The sequence below is a fragment of the Tupaia chinensis genome, unplaced genomic scaffold (assembly GCF_000334495.1).
Source record: "Tupaia chinensis unplaced genomic scaffold, TupChi_1.0 Scaffold000081_1, whole genome shotgun sequence".
Classification (NCBI taxonomy): Eukaryota; Metazoa; Chordata; class Mammalia; order Scandentia; family Tupaiidae; genus Tupaia; species Tupaia belangeri.
Window position 1 is genome coordinate 7,543,815 of NW_006159542.1, and position 16,978 is coordinate 7,560,792.

At 43.8% G+C, this 16,978-nt stretch overlaps 1 protein-coding gene across 1 annotated transcript in view; it reads left to right on the forward strand.

Annotated features, from left to right (window-relative positions):
- PAPPA (pappalysin 1) overlaps positions 1 to 16,978 on the forward strand; it is a 280,168-nt gene that overhangs the window by 241,859 nt on the left and 21,331 nt on the right. The window contains exons 20-21 of the mRNA XM_006142815.3: positions 1,417 to 1,564; positions 6,898 to 7,007. Coding sequence (XP_006142877.1) covers positions 1,417 to 1,564; positions 6,898 to 7,007 — 258 coding nt within the window. The remainder of the gene's footprint in view (positions 1 to 1,416; positions 1,565 to 6,897; positions 7,008 to 16,978) is intronic.

Here is a 16,978-nt window from a genome sequence, read left to right on the forward strand (position 1 = left end):
GATAGAAACAGAGCCACCTCATACTCTCTAGTGCTCACTGTACTATTTTTTCTTATCTGCACATGTCTTTATGTCTTCCACAAATGTCCTTTCATTCATTTTCTGCTTGAGATTCTATCCATTCTTGAAAGCTATTTTCCATAAATTGCCTCCCCTAAGAGACTTTCCCTGATTGCTCCTCACAACCAGTTACTATTCTCACGTACTCACAGTGCTGAGGTGATACTTGCTTTGCATCACTGAGCACAGCCTCTTGTAAGACTGCCATTAGCTCGTCCAGGCCGATACTAGTCCTCTTAACTTTTGGACCACACAGAGATGAGCACAGAATGAGCTTGTAGAAATATGCCTTGAATTCAGGGACAACTCTAAAATATTTACAAAGGACCTCTCATTGGACTCTTAGGGGTGAGAAGGGACTTGGAGAAGGGACTGTCTTCTATCTGCATATGCTTAACATTTTGCAGAAGATTGAGAAACTACACATTGCTTATTTTAAAGAATTGGGAGGGGAGCAGAAACAGAAGTATTCGGACACCATTCTCTTTTATTTATTTATTTATTTTTTTGAGAGAGAGTTTGTTGCTATAGGGCACGTGCGCTCGCCAGACAGACAGAGAGAGACAGAGAGACAGAAAGCGAGAAATCACCGCCCCCCAAGGGGGATGGCCACGCCGCAATACCTTCTCCTCCATTCTCCTCTCGGAATCTTGGGCATGCACGCACACATGCCCGGTGTGAGTTTAAGCCATCGGGTCTGGGCCTCGAACTGTGGTTGACTACATGGGAGTCCAGCGACATAGCCATTACGCTAACTGCTGGTCCCCAGACACCATTCTCTTTGAACCACTTTTGCTGTGATGAAAGGGGAGGGTGGGGGAAGAATTGCCTCAGAAGAGAGAACTTTCTAGCTGGGCCCAGGTTACCCCAGTTAACACATGGCAGAGCCCTGACATAGGATATTTTTGTTCTCATTGGCTGAGAAGAAGCAAGCTGTAGTATGTCTTATCTTCTCATGCACAGCTTCAGAACTCATGTTCTCACCTACTCTGTAAGTAGGAGAGCTGACAGATTTCTATCTCCTCAGATTAAAAGAAAAATCAAAACTATAATGACTCCATTGGACATTTCTGAAAAACCACTAAACATTGGGAAACCTGGGAGGTAGGCTGTCTGAAAAACCTTGAGCAAGTTTCTGTCTGTTCTTAGTCCTTAGTTTCACCATCTATAAAATGGGAATACTACCAATACCTTTCATTCAGGGTGATTGAGTATCAACCACTGTTAAGAAATGGTTCTGATACATTTTTCAGGGCTCTGGAAAGATGAGAAATTGTTTTCCCTTCTCTTCTTAGAGGCATATCCTATTGGGACTAGGGTTTCTCTTGGTCCTGACCATGTTTCTGTGGTGTTCAGGGACGTGGGAGCAACGTCATCCACTGCCGGAAAGATGGCACCTGGAGTGGCTCCTTCCATGTTTGCCAGGAGATGCAAGGCCAGTGCTCAGCCCCGAACCAGCTCAACAGCAACCTCAAACTGCAGTGCCCTGACGGCTACGCCATAGGTATGATGGGCCCATGAGGGGAGAAGCAGGAGGGGCCGAGTCCTTCTGAGAACTCTGGGAGCTTGGGGTTAGTGCCTAGGTGGATCATTGAGCATCTCTGTGAGACCACTGCACAAGGCACTAGGGAAACAGAGATGAATGAGACCAGACCTTTTTCACAGAAGGAGACCCAGCAATAGGGGAGTAGGTGTGCAGTTATACCAGAGTATGGAAAAACTGTTTGAGATCCTTATACAGGAGTTCGAGAGAGCTTGTAGGGCAAGAAGTGGAGTTCCATAGAGAAGGAATCAAGAACAGAAGATACGGAAGCACACATCATATTTAGGAAAGCAATGGTGGTCTAGTGTGTCTCCTTTGTTATTAGTCTTGAATTGGGCACCATGGTCAACATTCATGAGTGCCTGCTATGGGTCAGGTCTGCATCAAAAGGATAAAAGGCATCCTACCACACCCTCTCAAAAACCCCTAACAGATGATGACATTGAAACCTCAAGGGGTAAGGGATCATGCCCCTAAATCCAGAGGCCTGTCCTACTCCCAAATGACGTTTTTCCATTGGCATCACAGCCACCTCCAAAACGAAGACAAATGGTACTTTAAAAATACTATTTGTGTGGTTAGAAGCTGGTTCAAAAAATTCACATGGTTAAAAACAAAAACAAAACAAAACAAAAAAACAAAAACAAAACAAAATAAAAAATACACACGGTAAGGGGAGACAACTCAGGATTTGATGCCAGGGATTTGTCTGGTTGGAAGCAGTGTCTGGACAGGGGCATTAATCACTGACTCCATGACTTTCTGGGGAACTCGGAGTGCATGGAGGCTGACCTCATTTAAGGGCAGTGATGCTGACCTCTTGGGCTGACTCCCTAATTGACCATGATGAAAAGCCCAGGGAATTGAACGTCCTTTCTCATGGCCAGTGTGATTTATGGGGCAATCGCCAGGGCTGTCTGGCTCAGAAGGTTATTTGAATGTGCACAGAGCCAATGCATTCTTCACCCAGCAAACCAAGAGTTATCACAGCATGTCGAGAAGCAAGGTCTGTGGTTGGAGAGTGGTGATGTGTGGGCTCTAACCACCTCCTTTACCAGATGCAAACACATAACCTAAACTTAGAATAGGAATCTGAACTTTTTAGTCCAGGGCACTTGCTCCATTGGAAATTTCTGAAAGACCACTAAATATTGGGAAACTTGGGAGGTAGGCTGCATGGATCAGAAAACACCAGAGAATATGGTTACTCTCTCTGAAGATTCATGAAATATTCAAAATCTTAGAGCCACCAACACAGAAAAAGGACTTCGACCAGGAGGGTCACAGAGAGGTGGGGATGTGATCCTGCACCCAGTATATGGGCTTGCCGATATAAACATTCTAGAAGGTTGGGGCAACAAGTAAGTTTTGCCATAGAGAGCAGTCTTGCTCCATCCCAAGGCTGAAACTTCCTCCTTTCCATCATCCCTGATGACATGCATGACCCTGAACATGTCTGATGCAATTCCTACCCCCAACTCATTCAGAAAGCACAGGCAAATATTTGGTCATACGAATGACTGGTGTTGAGTGGCCCTGGGAGAAAAATTCTAAGTAAGTGACCCTCATAAAAATCCTGTAGGTACAGATTTGATGTATTCAAATATACTTACTTACACAAGCACAAATAAACACAGACCACAAGCAGAAATGCTTCATAATCAAATGTAGCTCCATATACACACATCATGCGATAAACTCATGCCTACCCATCCAAATGCCACACAAATGCATCTTGGACACAAACACACATACATGCAGGCATCACACAAGCCCACACATACATATACACACACACAATGTATAAGGGCACATACATAGTGGGCACAAATAGATCTTATGTCCCCTCCACCCCCAGATATCAAACACACAGACAGTAGCACAAGAGGATAACAGAGTTCACACACATGTCCATTCAAATGCATCACATGGCCTCACTGTGCATATATTGCATTCACACGTCACAACCACATGCAAATGAGCCACAATGCCTGGCTCTTTCTCTCAGAACAGTGCAGAGGTGGGGAAGGAGTGTGATGGTAGTATTTCTTTATCCACTGAGCTTTTTCATGGTCAAAGCACAAAGGGAAAGAAATCTGTATGACATTGGAATCTGAATCCCTCCCCAGACCCCATGTCCCCACGACCACCCAGATGTCCATCTTATGAATATGGTAATTCAGGGTAGGCGATTGGTGGGTAGGGGCATACTAGGAGAGAGCAGAAAGAGAAAAGGCAACATAAGGATACAGGAAGATAGTGAAAGGGAAGGCAGGAAAGCAGGTTTCCCTCCCCCACTCCTCAGCTCTGTCTCCTCTCCTCCCTCACCTCCAAATGCCCCTCATATCCACCTTCCTGTCTGGAACCCTTTTCTGGGGAGAGCCCACTGCACCACGGAGAGAATTCAATCAGTGGCCTCATCAGCAGGGGTGAGGTAGGCAGTGGTCTTGGGGGCTGGAAGGTACATTCTGGAGTCACCCAGGCGGGCTCTGTTGGTCTCTCCCAAGCAGCCTAGGGAGGCTTCAGTGGCAGCTGTGAGCCCTTGGAAAGTAGCTGCTCCCCCTGCCACGGCTGCCACCCTCCACGCACCTCCCGGGAAGGAGAAGCGGGGGCCTGGTGAGATCACCATTCTGTAATGATGCCAATTACGGCTCATATATCACAACACAGCAACCTGGTCCTGACGCTGGGGTGTGGGGGAAGGGCACTGAGAGGAGAGAGAGACATTAAGACAGGATTTCTGCACAGGACAGCAAGTGCCTCCTGTTTGGACCGCATTTTTGTTTTCCTCCTCTCTAATGGGATAAGATAGCCTTATTCTATTTTTCAGAAGCTGTATTTTTTTTAAGAATTTTATCATTACAGCCTCATCCCTTCTTTGCTCCCTAATAACTCCTTTAGAACTGGTCTCATGAAAAAATACAAACCACTAGGTTTCTCTGACTGCTTAGGGATTTTCCCCTTATTTTCTTATTCTCATCACTCTTCTTTTTGTGTGATCTCCACTTCTTTGCTGTCCTCTGGCCCTTCACACGTCTCTACCTCCTTCTGTCTGTGCCTTCCTCTGTCTTCTCTCCATGTGGCTAGATCTGATGCTTTGCTGGTCCTAGAAGTCAGGATTGAGGTTGAAGCTTGGTCCTCTAATTCCCAGCCTCTCACCTGAGCTCTATGTCCTTGGCTTCCTCACCTGTGAAGTGGGTGTGATGACGCCCATTTCACAGGGCTGAGTTTGCAGGAAAATGAGGTGATAGGAAAACCACCTGCAAAATTAGGAATCTCCCCGCTCTGGGCTCAGTGCCCCCATGTTTAAAGTGAAGAGATTCTAAACTTTGCCTTGGACTTGCTTCCCACTGATCCTGCCTCTCTCTTCAACCTTGTGAGTCTCTTAGACTAAAGAGAGTGAGTAAGATGGCAACAGAAGGGGTACTGGATAGATCATGTGCATATACATACATAAATACCACACCTTGTCCTGCACCTGGTCCTGGAAGTGGGAAGCCCTGGAAAGGTTTTCAAGTAGAGGTGGAGCATGGCCTAACTGGAGGCAGGGTCCATATGTGTGGCAGTGCATGCCAGTTGGGTGGACTCAGGGGGGCTAAAGGCCCTGCTAGCAAAAAAATGTATATCGCATATATATGTATATGTGTATATGTATGTCCATCTATAAACACATTGCATGTGTATTGGAAGGGGACCTTTAGAATGGCATTTAGGATTTGGAGGGTGATTTTTGTGCTATGACAGAGAGGTGACCTAGTCATATTCTGACGTCTCAAGTCTTCGTCTACATGAATGGGTACCTCTTTGGAGTATTGAGGATATCCCATGGGATCAGTTTGATTTTCAGGAGACCTCAGACTGTGTGAGGTCAGGGTGAAGAATGAATAAACCAAATTAAATTCAGATGCCAACTCACAGCCTAGAAGTCCCTGCACCAAGGGTTTCTATGTACTAACCCATCCCTGCTAATCATTCACATCTTCATTGACTCATTACATAATTTACTTATTTTATTCTTTAATGACAACCTGTTATTTATTCCTTAACTATCCCTTTCCATACTCACTTCCTTCTTCACAAGATACCTAAATACCTATTTATCACTCATTTACTCATCCATTCGTTTCCTCATTCATTGATGCATTCATTCACTCATTGTTTCTCTCATTTCATTTCATGTCTATTCCCTGAGAGATTAAGTACTGCGTGTTGTGCATAGTACCAGCTTTGGGCATGGGGTGGAAAAATTTACAGTGTTGGCCCCATGAAGTCATAATTCAGCAAAGGAAAAAACAGTTGATATAACAATCACCAGACAAATGGGAAATGGGCTTGTGATAAATTCGGGGATGGGCTCCTGTGAGGGAGGTTGGTCTGGGAAACTGTGGAGGTCTTCTCTGAGAAAGTGGCACTTGGATGGAGGTATGTAGAGCCATTAGTAATGCATCAGTCAAAAAGGAGTTGGGGAAATCTTGAAGGCACCAGGAAGCCAGGGATAAAACCTTTTGGAAAGAGAAGTCTGGGGACTAAGAAGCTGATGTTACATTTTTATACTCATCACTCACTCAGCTGGTGCTCACTGAGCTCTCTTTGGCTGTAGATGCTGAGTTAGACTCAGAGGTGAACCGATCACACCTCTGCTCTCCTGGACAATCCTCTAACGGCAGAGAGGAGGCACAGAGGGTGAGGCCCACAATAGACTGAGATTCATCAGTGTTTGACAGAGATAGAGAGCAGAAGACAGAGGCTCTCATTCAACTGCAGAAACCAAGGCAGACTTCTCAGAGGACTTTGAACTTGGCCTTGGAGAATTGATGGAATTTGGTTATGGGAAGGCCAACAGGGAGCACATTTTAGGAGACAGGGTGAATATGCGCAAAGCCACAGAGGGAAAGTATGGGACATAGATGGAAAATCAAGTGTAGTTTGCTTCTTTTGGGCCAACTGAAAAGGCAGTTAGTAAGAGAGAAGAGTTACTGGACCATGGGATGCAGGTGAATGCTTGGCAAAGGGGTTGCACTTTGTCCTGGAAGTGGGAACCCTTGGAAAGGGTTTCAAGTAGAGGTGGTACATGGCCAAACTAGACTCAGGGCCCGAAAGTATGGAAATGAGTGCCAACTGTGTGGACTCAGGGACCAAAGAAGGTCCTTCTAGCCAAGCTTTCTCCTCCCCACTGCCCTGAAGTTAGGACATCTAGGGGACCAAGGAGTAGCAGGGCCCACTCTATGGAAGGGTAGCCATTGGCATCAAGAAATTGTGGCTAAGCTGCCACCTTGTGCTGTGCTTCCCCTCAGGGTCGGAATGCGCCACCTCGTGCCTGGACCACAACAGCGAGTCCATCATCCTGCCCGTGAACGTGACCGTGCGTGACATCCCCCACTGGCTGAACCCCACACGGGTGGAGGTGAGTGGTGAGGAAGGGAAATGGTATTGCAGAAGCTTACTATGTCCTGACCCCAAGTTCAACCCTTTATATTTATTATCTCATTTAATTATCCTGCATGCCCTTTGGGATGGAGACTCATTCACAATCATTTCTCCAGTCTTTTTCTCTTTGTCAGGCCTAAGGCTAAGGATATATATATATATATGTATATATATATATATGCATTTAATTGTCATAAATATTTATGGTATTCCATGTAGTTTTTCAAAGCATGCTTGCAGTGTGACAATCAAATCAAGGATATTATTGTATACATCGTTTTCAACAAATAACCTTATATTCTTGTGTCTGTTATAAGCCTTACTGAGCCCTTACAACCCACCTGCCCCATCTACATGCTCCCATACAGGCTTCGGTATCTATATTTGTCCTCCCCACTATTACATCTTTGAATCTTTCAATTTTGGCCATAGAATGCAGACATTTGGTATATGTTTTGCAGGGATTGTTTGTCTTCCATAGACAGCCTTATTTCACTTAGCATTAAATCTTCTAGACTCATCCACTTTGCATCAAATGACAGTCTAATTGTTCCTTATGGCTATGGCTAAGTAATATTCCACTGTGTGTATGTGCTATAGTTTTTTTAATCCAGTCATCAGTTCTTGAGCACTTAGCTTGATTCCCTGACTTAGCAATTGTGACTAATGCCGCAATAAACATGGATGTGCAAGTGTCTTTCTGACTACTTCCGTGTCCTTTGTATAGATAATAAGGACTGGGATAAATGGGTCATATGGTAGTTCTATCTGTAAATTTTTGAGGAACCTCTCTATGGTTTTCCATAGTGGCTATACATATTTACATTTCCACCAGTAGTGCCTTTCATTACAGCCTTGCCAACACTTATTTATTTATTTATTAAAACTATAACTATTGACAAGGGTTGGGTGATACCTCATTGTGATTTTGATTTGCATTTCTCTTATGATAAGAGATGTTGGGACCAGCAGATGGTGTAATAGTTACATTGCTGATCTCCCATGTAGTTGACCGCAGTTCAAGTTCCAGACCTGGTGGCTTAAAACTCATGCTGGGCACATGTGCATGTGTGCCCAAGATCCCAAGAGGAGAATGGAAGAGAAGGGATTGCAGCATGACCATCCCCCTGGGGGGGTAATATTTTGTTTTCTGTCTTTCTGTCTCTCTGGTGAGTGCATGTACCCTATAGCAAAAATCTCTCTTTCAAAAAAAGAAAAAAAACAGGAGAGAGATGTTGAACTTTCTCTCATGCTTTATGGTCATTCACATGTCTTCCTTTAAGAGTTGTCTGTCTAGCTTATTTGTCCATTTTTATATTGGAGTATTAGCTTTCTCTCTTTTATCTATTGTCCCACAGAAACTGATAACAGCCTAAGAATACAAGTGCTAATGTCCCTGGCTTACACATGAGCAAACTTAGGTGTCAGTACCACGTAGGTAGTGAGCATAGAGCCAGATCCTGGATTCATGTCTGCCTGGTCCATATTCATAGTATGGTGCTATTGGCTACTCAAGTATAAACTCTTAGAAGACAAGTGCCTTCCATGTAGCCTTTCACACTAAAAAACCCAGGTTTCTGGTATTTTCCCCTATGCATTACTTGTTTGGTGGAAAGCAGTTGGTAGGGAATCCAGGGAACAGTAATGCCTGCAGTTTAGGGAGCCCCGGCCATGTCCATGTGCCTACTGCTCAGCACACAGAATATCCGTAACAATCTTACCAGGGAGAGCTCACTGCATCTTCTTCTCTTGAGGATACTGAGATCTCAGAGGTAATGTGATAGGCCCAAACTGAGGGCTGCTTGAACTCAAACCCAAATGTTACCCATGTGCCGGGCTGGACTGCTCCCAGCCAAATGAGACTGTGAAGACCCCCTCGTCTTGTGGCAGTGGCAATTTGGCTTTGAGGTTGGAATTCTCACTTTTTCTGCATTACCCAATCAATTGCGGCCCCCAGAACTGATATGGGACCCCCTCCACCAACCTCAAAAGCATTACAAGCCCCCCAGGCCTCATATGCCACTCTGGGTACTGGCTTCTAAACCTGAAGCAAGTGAGAAAAGAAGAGAGATGAGAGATGGGGGAAGGTGAAGTTCAGCTGCCTCTCTCCACCGGCCTTTCTGGCTGAGGTGCTGGGAAGCCTTGCAGACAGGGAGCTGATGTCTGCCTGCCTGCTGCAGATCCCACTCAGGATAGCCGGGCAGAACCCGATATGGGGTGTATTGTTTCGCGAATGAGCTGAGGGCACGACTGTGAGGGCTTGCTCAGCACTCTGGGCACAAGGACCTGGCCAGACCCCTTCCACTGCCCTGTGCACCCAGCATCCTCCTTACTCCTCTTTCTCTTCTTTTGTTCTTATGTTCTCTATCTCTGTCTTTGTTTCCTCAACTTTATTTCATTTTCCCCCTCTCATCTTTTCCACTCTTTGTTCCTCTCTTTCCTCTCTAATATCTCTTTCATGCTCTTCTGCCTCCTCCCACCAATGCTCTTTGCCCTCCACCCCCATCCTGTCTCTATCTCTCTTTCTCTGTGCCAGTTTTCCCATGTACCCACAAGACAGAGCTATTTCTTTCACTTCATGTTCCTTTATCCCTTGCCTAATCTCAGTGTATCTTTTCCCATTCATGAGCCAGAAGCCCTATACACATCTCTGGAATGTCCCAGTGTACTTAGAGGTGTGAATACAGCGCCTATGTCAGAGTCTCAAGGAATTTGGAGATTATCAAGCAGGATCCCCCGCATTGCACAGACAGGAAGTGTGGAGTATGGAGGGCAGTGACTATCCCAGGGTCACCGGATAATATAGCTGGAACTGCAAGCTAGGCTTGTGATTGGAAGCTCCCTCCACCTCCCTCTCTCCCTCCCTTTACCTACTCAAACTTCCTCTTACCCCAAAGCAGGTGAGTCTTACTGATACGTGGAGCAGACACAGGACACAGAAGACCTCAGTATCAGGGATCTTCTTGGCTGGGCCCAGATCCTACTTGAGGTCTTTTTCACCCCTTGGGTGAATTCCCACCCTTCCTTCTGTGAGTCCTGGGCACTAAAGAGTTCAGTTATAATTCACTGTGAAATAAATCCAGGGATTTGAAAGCCTGCAACCCCCCCCCCCTAGTGGCCCACCCGCTGCCTGTCCGCCCCAACCCCCACCTAGTTCCCTGGTCTGCCTGCCTTTGTTGATGCCGGCCTACTGAGAGAGCCATAACGAGGTTCAGACCTCCACTGGTCTCTGGAGGCCTCATTATCCAGGAGAAAAAAAATGTGGTAGAAAAAGGGAGGAGGGCGAAGGGCAGAGATTGATGATTTCCAGGAATAAGGCTGAAAAGCTGGCCTCTGCTGCACCCTTGCCCCTCATACAGTGAGAGCTACAGAAATAGAGTTGTTGGTGTAGGTGTTTCCAGGCCAGAGGAGGCCCTGGGTGCTCCTCTGCTTTCTGAGGGTTTGACTCTAGCCCCAGCACAACGTCAGAGGTAGGCTTCTGCTCCACCTCTGGCCAATTTTGTCCTCAAGGTAAGAGAGTGAGAGGTGAGACCTGACATTTAGTGGATGCCTACTGTGATTAGACACTCCCATCCTTTATTGCCATCCTTCCTCCCTACCACACACAACCCTATGAGGTGGGTATTAGTGTCTTCATGTTTCCAGTGGAAGAAATGGAATCTCGGAGATGGAAGGCACTTACCTAAGAGGAACTGAAGAGGGACCCAAGTAGGTCTGATATTATAGTTTACTCTAGCTACCCCTGAAGCCTCTAAGGAAGGTAGAATGATAATAATAAAGGTAGGACTAATCACTTACCAGGTATGTACTGGCATATGTTTAACAACTAGCTCTCTCCACAAACCTGATTTGTAGCATCTTCCAATTTCTGTGGTGTAAATACTCCTACTGTAGATAATTTCAAGATAGCCAAATTGTTGTCACTGAACACAAAGTTGAGAAATCCAAGCACTGTTGGCTCTTGTGAGACTGTGCAAGCTGAGTGCAGCTCACCAGTGGTACTTAGGCATGGCAGGCTCAATTTTAGCACCATAAATGTATGGGCATGTGTGGATAAAAGAATGTTAATATTGAGACCCTGCGTCATGACTAGTGCACAGAACAGTGGCTTCATGAAGGCAGAACCATGGGCATTGATTGACCTCTCTTGGTGCTCAATACCGTAGTCCCTCACTAAATGTTCATGATTGCTAAGTCAGGTGTCTGAGGTTCTAATTCAAGCACCTGCATCTAGGCCATAGTTTCTGCACTTGCAAAATGAGAACTAGACCCAGATCAGGAGTCATACCCTTGAACATCTCCAGAATCAGGTGGGGCGAGGGAAAAGGCAGTAAATGGGTGGAGCCCAGTGTATTATTTTGTATATTACACACCTATTATTACTGTGCATTATTAATATTAGTACCAGTGGTATTTATATATACTATGGTTATACAACTCATCTTTAAAAAATAAAACCTTAGAGATACAGTTGAAATTTATTTATTTTTATTATGATATAACTTACCTGCTAATCTTAAGCAAAAGGCTTCCTGAATTTTTATGTTTATGGACACTCATAAAACAACTACCCACATCAGGATGTGGCCTTTTCCAATTCTCCAGAATCCTCCACTTCTTCTGCCATATGCATTAACCAATGTTTTGGTCTTTATTATTATGGGTAGTTTTGCTTACCTTTGAATTTCATGTAACTCCAGTCATAGGTGTATATATCGCATGAGGCTCTCTCTCTCTCTCTTTTTTTTATTTTCTTTTTTTTGGGAGAGGTTTTTGCTATGGGGCACGTGCACTCGCCAGAAAGGCAGAGAGAGACAGACAGAAAGTGAGAAATCACCTCCTGGGGGGATGGCCATACAGCAATCCCTTCTCCTCCATTCTCCTCTTGGGATCTTGGGCACGCATGCACATACGCTCAGCATGAGTTTAAACTACCGGATCTGGGACTCGAACAGTGGTCGACTACATGGGAGTCCAGCGACATAGCCATTACGCTAACTGCTGGTCCCATGAGGCTCTCTTAAAGGTATTTTTTTAAATTTTTGCTCCTATGAAGTAAACTACAATATCCCTCCCCCCCCCTTAATCTTTCCCCTTCTCACTTCTCCCTCTCTTATATACTCTTTTGAAAAAGGTAGGGGTTTAAGGAATTCTGCCTTCAATCTGATAAATGAGATGATACAAACTCAATGACAGATGGAAATGCCCCTCAGGCTCAACCTGGAAAGACTACAGGGAATGGTGGCGACTGTGGTGAACTATGAAAAACACATCATTTGTTTTGGCTGCTTTAAAGGGGAGTGGTTCTAGCCAAGTACAGCAATGCAGAAATGTGAGCCTAGTATTGCCAGATTTTCCATTTTTTTCCCTTGAATACAAGAAATTTGGAGTTTAAAAAATTTGAAATCTCTTTCTTTTTTATTTTTAATTTTGGCAACTATTATTGATTTTTGTTAAGCACTTGCATGCCAAACCAAACATTTCTGTGGGTTGTGTAGCCTGGAAGCTGCTGGCTTGCAACCTTTGCATAGATAGACTCTTCCAGCCTGGATATCTGGCATTCTGGGGTGACAGCCTCTCTCCAATCTGTTCTAAAGAAGCATTTCTAATCTACTTTCTTTGCTCAGCCATGCTGGGAGAGTTTCACTATAGAAAATGTAACTCCCAGTACTGGCCCCAAAGCCTAATAGTTAAGGGAGTTAGATCCCACATGGCTGACTGCAGTTCAAATCCCAGCACTGGAAGCTTAGAAACATACTGAGTACATGTGCATGCATGCCCCAAATCCCAACAGGTTAAAAAGATGGAGAAGAAGGGATTCCAGTATGAACACACCCCATTGGGAGATACTTTCTCTCCTTCTGCCTGTCTCTCTGTCTTTCTCTGGTAAGTGCACATGACTTATGGCAATTAAAAAATTGAAAAAGCTCCAACTCTCAAAAATTTGAGGTTCCTTTAGGTAGCTGAGACCCTGGCTTCTATTATAGCTTCTGGAAAAGTAATGGAAGGAACAAAGACAGGAAGAGACTAAGAAAGAGAGAGGGAATGAATTGAAGAAAGGAAAAAGAAATGAGCTTTCATTATGGCATTTCAGTACTGTTTGATAGGCAATCCCATATATGCCATCTTATTTTGTCTCCATCACACTCCAATGAGGTAAATATTCTCACCATTTTACAGAGAAGGCAATTGGGGCTTGGAAGGGTTGTCACTGCCCAATGCACATAAGTAATATGGTTGAATTAACTAGCTAATTCTGCAGAATTTCATCCTCCACATTTTGAAAAATAAGTACATGCCACATATGCAAAGGCTGAAGAATTCATTCTTTGAATAGAAGGCACCAGTACAAAATACCCTGCCAAGATTGTAGTGGTTAGGGATAGGATGGTGTTGAATGACTGTTAAGTTCAGTCTATCTGGTGTGTCCATGGACATACTAAGTAACCTGGAGATACTAAATAACCTATAGATAAATAGATTCATCCAGAAACTACTACACTGTTAAATTCAGTCTATCTGATGAATACATGGAGACACTAAGTAATCTGGAGAGACTGAGTTACCTATAGTAAAAAGATGCAGCTAGAAATTCCCGATATTCATGCATTCACTCATTTGTTCGTTTTGTTCATTTGTTCATCCCCTCAATCAATTAACATTATTCATGCATCTCCAAATGACAAGTATTCTTCAACTACTAACTATTCAGGGTGGATAATGCCTAACTGTTAAAACAGCCTATCCTAAAGAAAGCCAGAAGGTCTATGACAATGAAACATGATATAATAATAGAGGTTAGTAAATTCTCTGATAGAAGTTCTTGTGAATCAAGGAAAAAGTTAAAGAAAAAAGGCTCATCTTAGAAAATATCAGGAGGGGAGTCACCTGGGTCCGCAGGATGAAGAGGGTTTTTTTTTTTTTTTTTTACTTGTTTGTTTGTTTAAAAGAGATTTATGTTACAGAGCCTGTGTATTCACTGTAGAGACAGAGACGAGAGACAGAAAGTGAGAAATCACCACCTCCAGGGGGGATAACCACACTGCAATATCTTCTTCTCTAGTCTCCTCTTGGGATTTTGGGCATTCAAGCACATGCACCCAGGGTGAGGTTGAAGCCACCAGTTCTGGGACTCAAACCACAGTCAGCCATTTGAGTCTAGTGATATAACCATTAACCATCTGTTGGTCCTGAAGAGCATTTCTAAATATACTTTTTCATATGTCTTCAGCTCTGCATTGGGCCTATCTTCCCTGGGCTTCATCTTTTAGACAATTCCTACTCCTTTAAGTCAAAACCTCTCTACCTTTATGAACCTTGGTCTTCTCATGAATCAAAGGAGTAATCTATTTCATACTTATAGCTTCAGGTGCTAGGACACTTTGAATGAGAGTATAGCATTCAATCCATAGACCTTGAAACTAGGCAGAGGTGGGTTGAATTGCCGAATGTTTCTGTCTATATGTATGAACTTGCACAAGCTAACTTCTCTGTGCCTCATCTTGCTCTTGTATGAATTGGAGTAAAAAATAGTATGGGGCCAGCCCAGTAGTGTAGCAGATAAGTATCACACAGAGGGAGCATGATCCGACATGGCTGATCAAAGGATGAATTCCAGCCATGGTGGCTTGAAAAACACACTGGACCTGTGCGTGTTTATGCATGTGGCCAAAATCCTGACAGGATGGTGAAATAGAGGAAAAGAACTATGGCATGATCCTGCCCCTTTGGGAAGGTTCTCTCTCCTCTCTCTCTCTCTCTCTGGTGAGTGCACATGCCCAATAAAAAAGATAGCACCTAAATCATAGTGATATTAAGAATTAAATGAGGTGAAATCTAGAAGAACAGGGCTTAGATCATAATATCCACTTAATACGGGTTGTGGAGCCAACGAAAATGAAGACAATGATAATGGTGATAATGGTGGGGGTGGCGGCTATAATGATGAAGACAAAGAGGAAGAAGAAGGATAATAGGGCGTTGGTTGTAGAGGTAATCATGGTGGTGCTAGTTGTGGTGATAATGATGGTGATGATAGTGGTGGTGCTGATGGTATTGATGATGGTCATTATTGCCAGGAATAAAAGACAGTCTATTCTTCCTGTACACCAAGGCGGGAACAAAAGCCCCTTACAAAACCTGTTCAGAAAGGGCTCTGGGATCTTCATCATAAGGTGTAAACATTCTACTCTTTCCTTCAGCTTCCGCTGCCTGTCTCCTTCCTCAGTTATTTTTTCATACATAGGGGCCCTGTAGTGAGACAGGTAGGGCGTGCAACCCTGAGTAATAGTGGAAAATCCGAAAACTTGGAAAGATAAATAGGCTCATGCAGATAGCATAAAAGTCCTTTTTCCAAACTCACGTCAGGTAAACCTCAACTGACAGAAACATGTACAACCACACCAAGACACTCCTACAGATGGATTAAATTAGCTCTCAGATAAACAGAGGGAGGGAAGGGCATCAAATCCCTGGTGGATCTTAACTCAGCTGTTTTCTACTTTTTGAACCTTTACCAAATGCCTGCCGGCATCCCTAAATTTGGGCTGGGAATGGACTCCGAGACCCAGAGTAGAAAGTCTGGTTAGAGTCTATAGAATGAAAGCAGGTGATCCTCTCTATTCTGGCCCTTGTACATATTTGTTCACTATTCTCCAGTGTCTGATTCTGGAGGGAGACAGAGGTGTCTACAATATAGCATACTTCAAAAAACTTAAGGAATTGGTCCTCACATCTCATGTTTTCCTTCATATGTCACATTATGTGTGTATTGGGAGAAGGCAGATGATGCCAGTAGGAAAAGGGGGAGGAAAGATGGTAGATTTTGCACTGCAAGACTTATTGTCAGACCTTCAAGTTAGGCTTTTTGCCCCAGATGTTTAATGTAACTCAGTCTATACTGAGCTGGTCCTCTAAAATAGACACTGCATTCTACATTGTGCTCTGCTACGCTAGAAGCCTGGAAGAGGAGAAATCATTGTCCATTGGTAAAATCATCCCTGCTATGAGATAGATCCCTTCTTTTATAAAATAAATATTTAGTTATCCTCCTGTATGTGCCAGGCACTGTTCTAGGCGTGAGAGATCCAACATGAACCAGAGATGCTCTGAAGCAAAGCTCGAAACCCAGCCTTAGCCTGGAGTCCTGTGGTGCCCTTTGTTGCAAGCTCACCAAGATATCTAATCACTGTTTAGCTCCCATATACATGTGTCTTTAGGGTGAGAATGGGCTGGTCACACAAACGTTGCACATTCTGGCCCATATGACTGCTCGTTTTTAATTAAAATAACCAACTGGCACTGAGCCAGGAGACCAAGTCCTGATTACGTAGCCTTCTGTGCCTGGTCCCTGACACAGTTACCTTTCACTACAAACCTAAGCATGTGCCTCTAGGTTCTTTTCTTTTTAAAAACTTTTTGGAAGGAATAATTATAATCTAGCATGAAAACTGAGACATCTATGGGGAACTGAGAAAGGGAGTTTCTAAGATTTTTACAGTAACCCCATTCCTGATACTGTATTATCTTCCTTGTTTTGTTTATCTTGCTTCTTTCACCTACTTTTCAAAATACAATCATGTTGGATTTTATATTATGAGCTGCCTTAAACCATTTCCATAAAAATTGCTTGTTTTCAAATCCTAGCTTCTCTACCTAACAGCAATGGAGCTTGGGGAATTTATTCTCCTTGAGATGAGATTAATGCTCACCTCACAGCATGGCGGCAAGAAATAAATAAGATAATGCATAAAGTAATTAGCACCATGAATGCACTCAATATATTTTAGTTGTCATTATCATCATCATGATTATTATTATTAAAAGAGGCTATAAATAAGTGCACATATGCATACCTATAAGCTCAGTCTGAGGGGGTTGGGAAAAGTACCACAGAGAGAGGAAATCTTAAGCAGATATTTAAAATTAACCAAGGATTCCCCAAGTGAC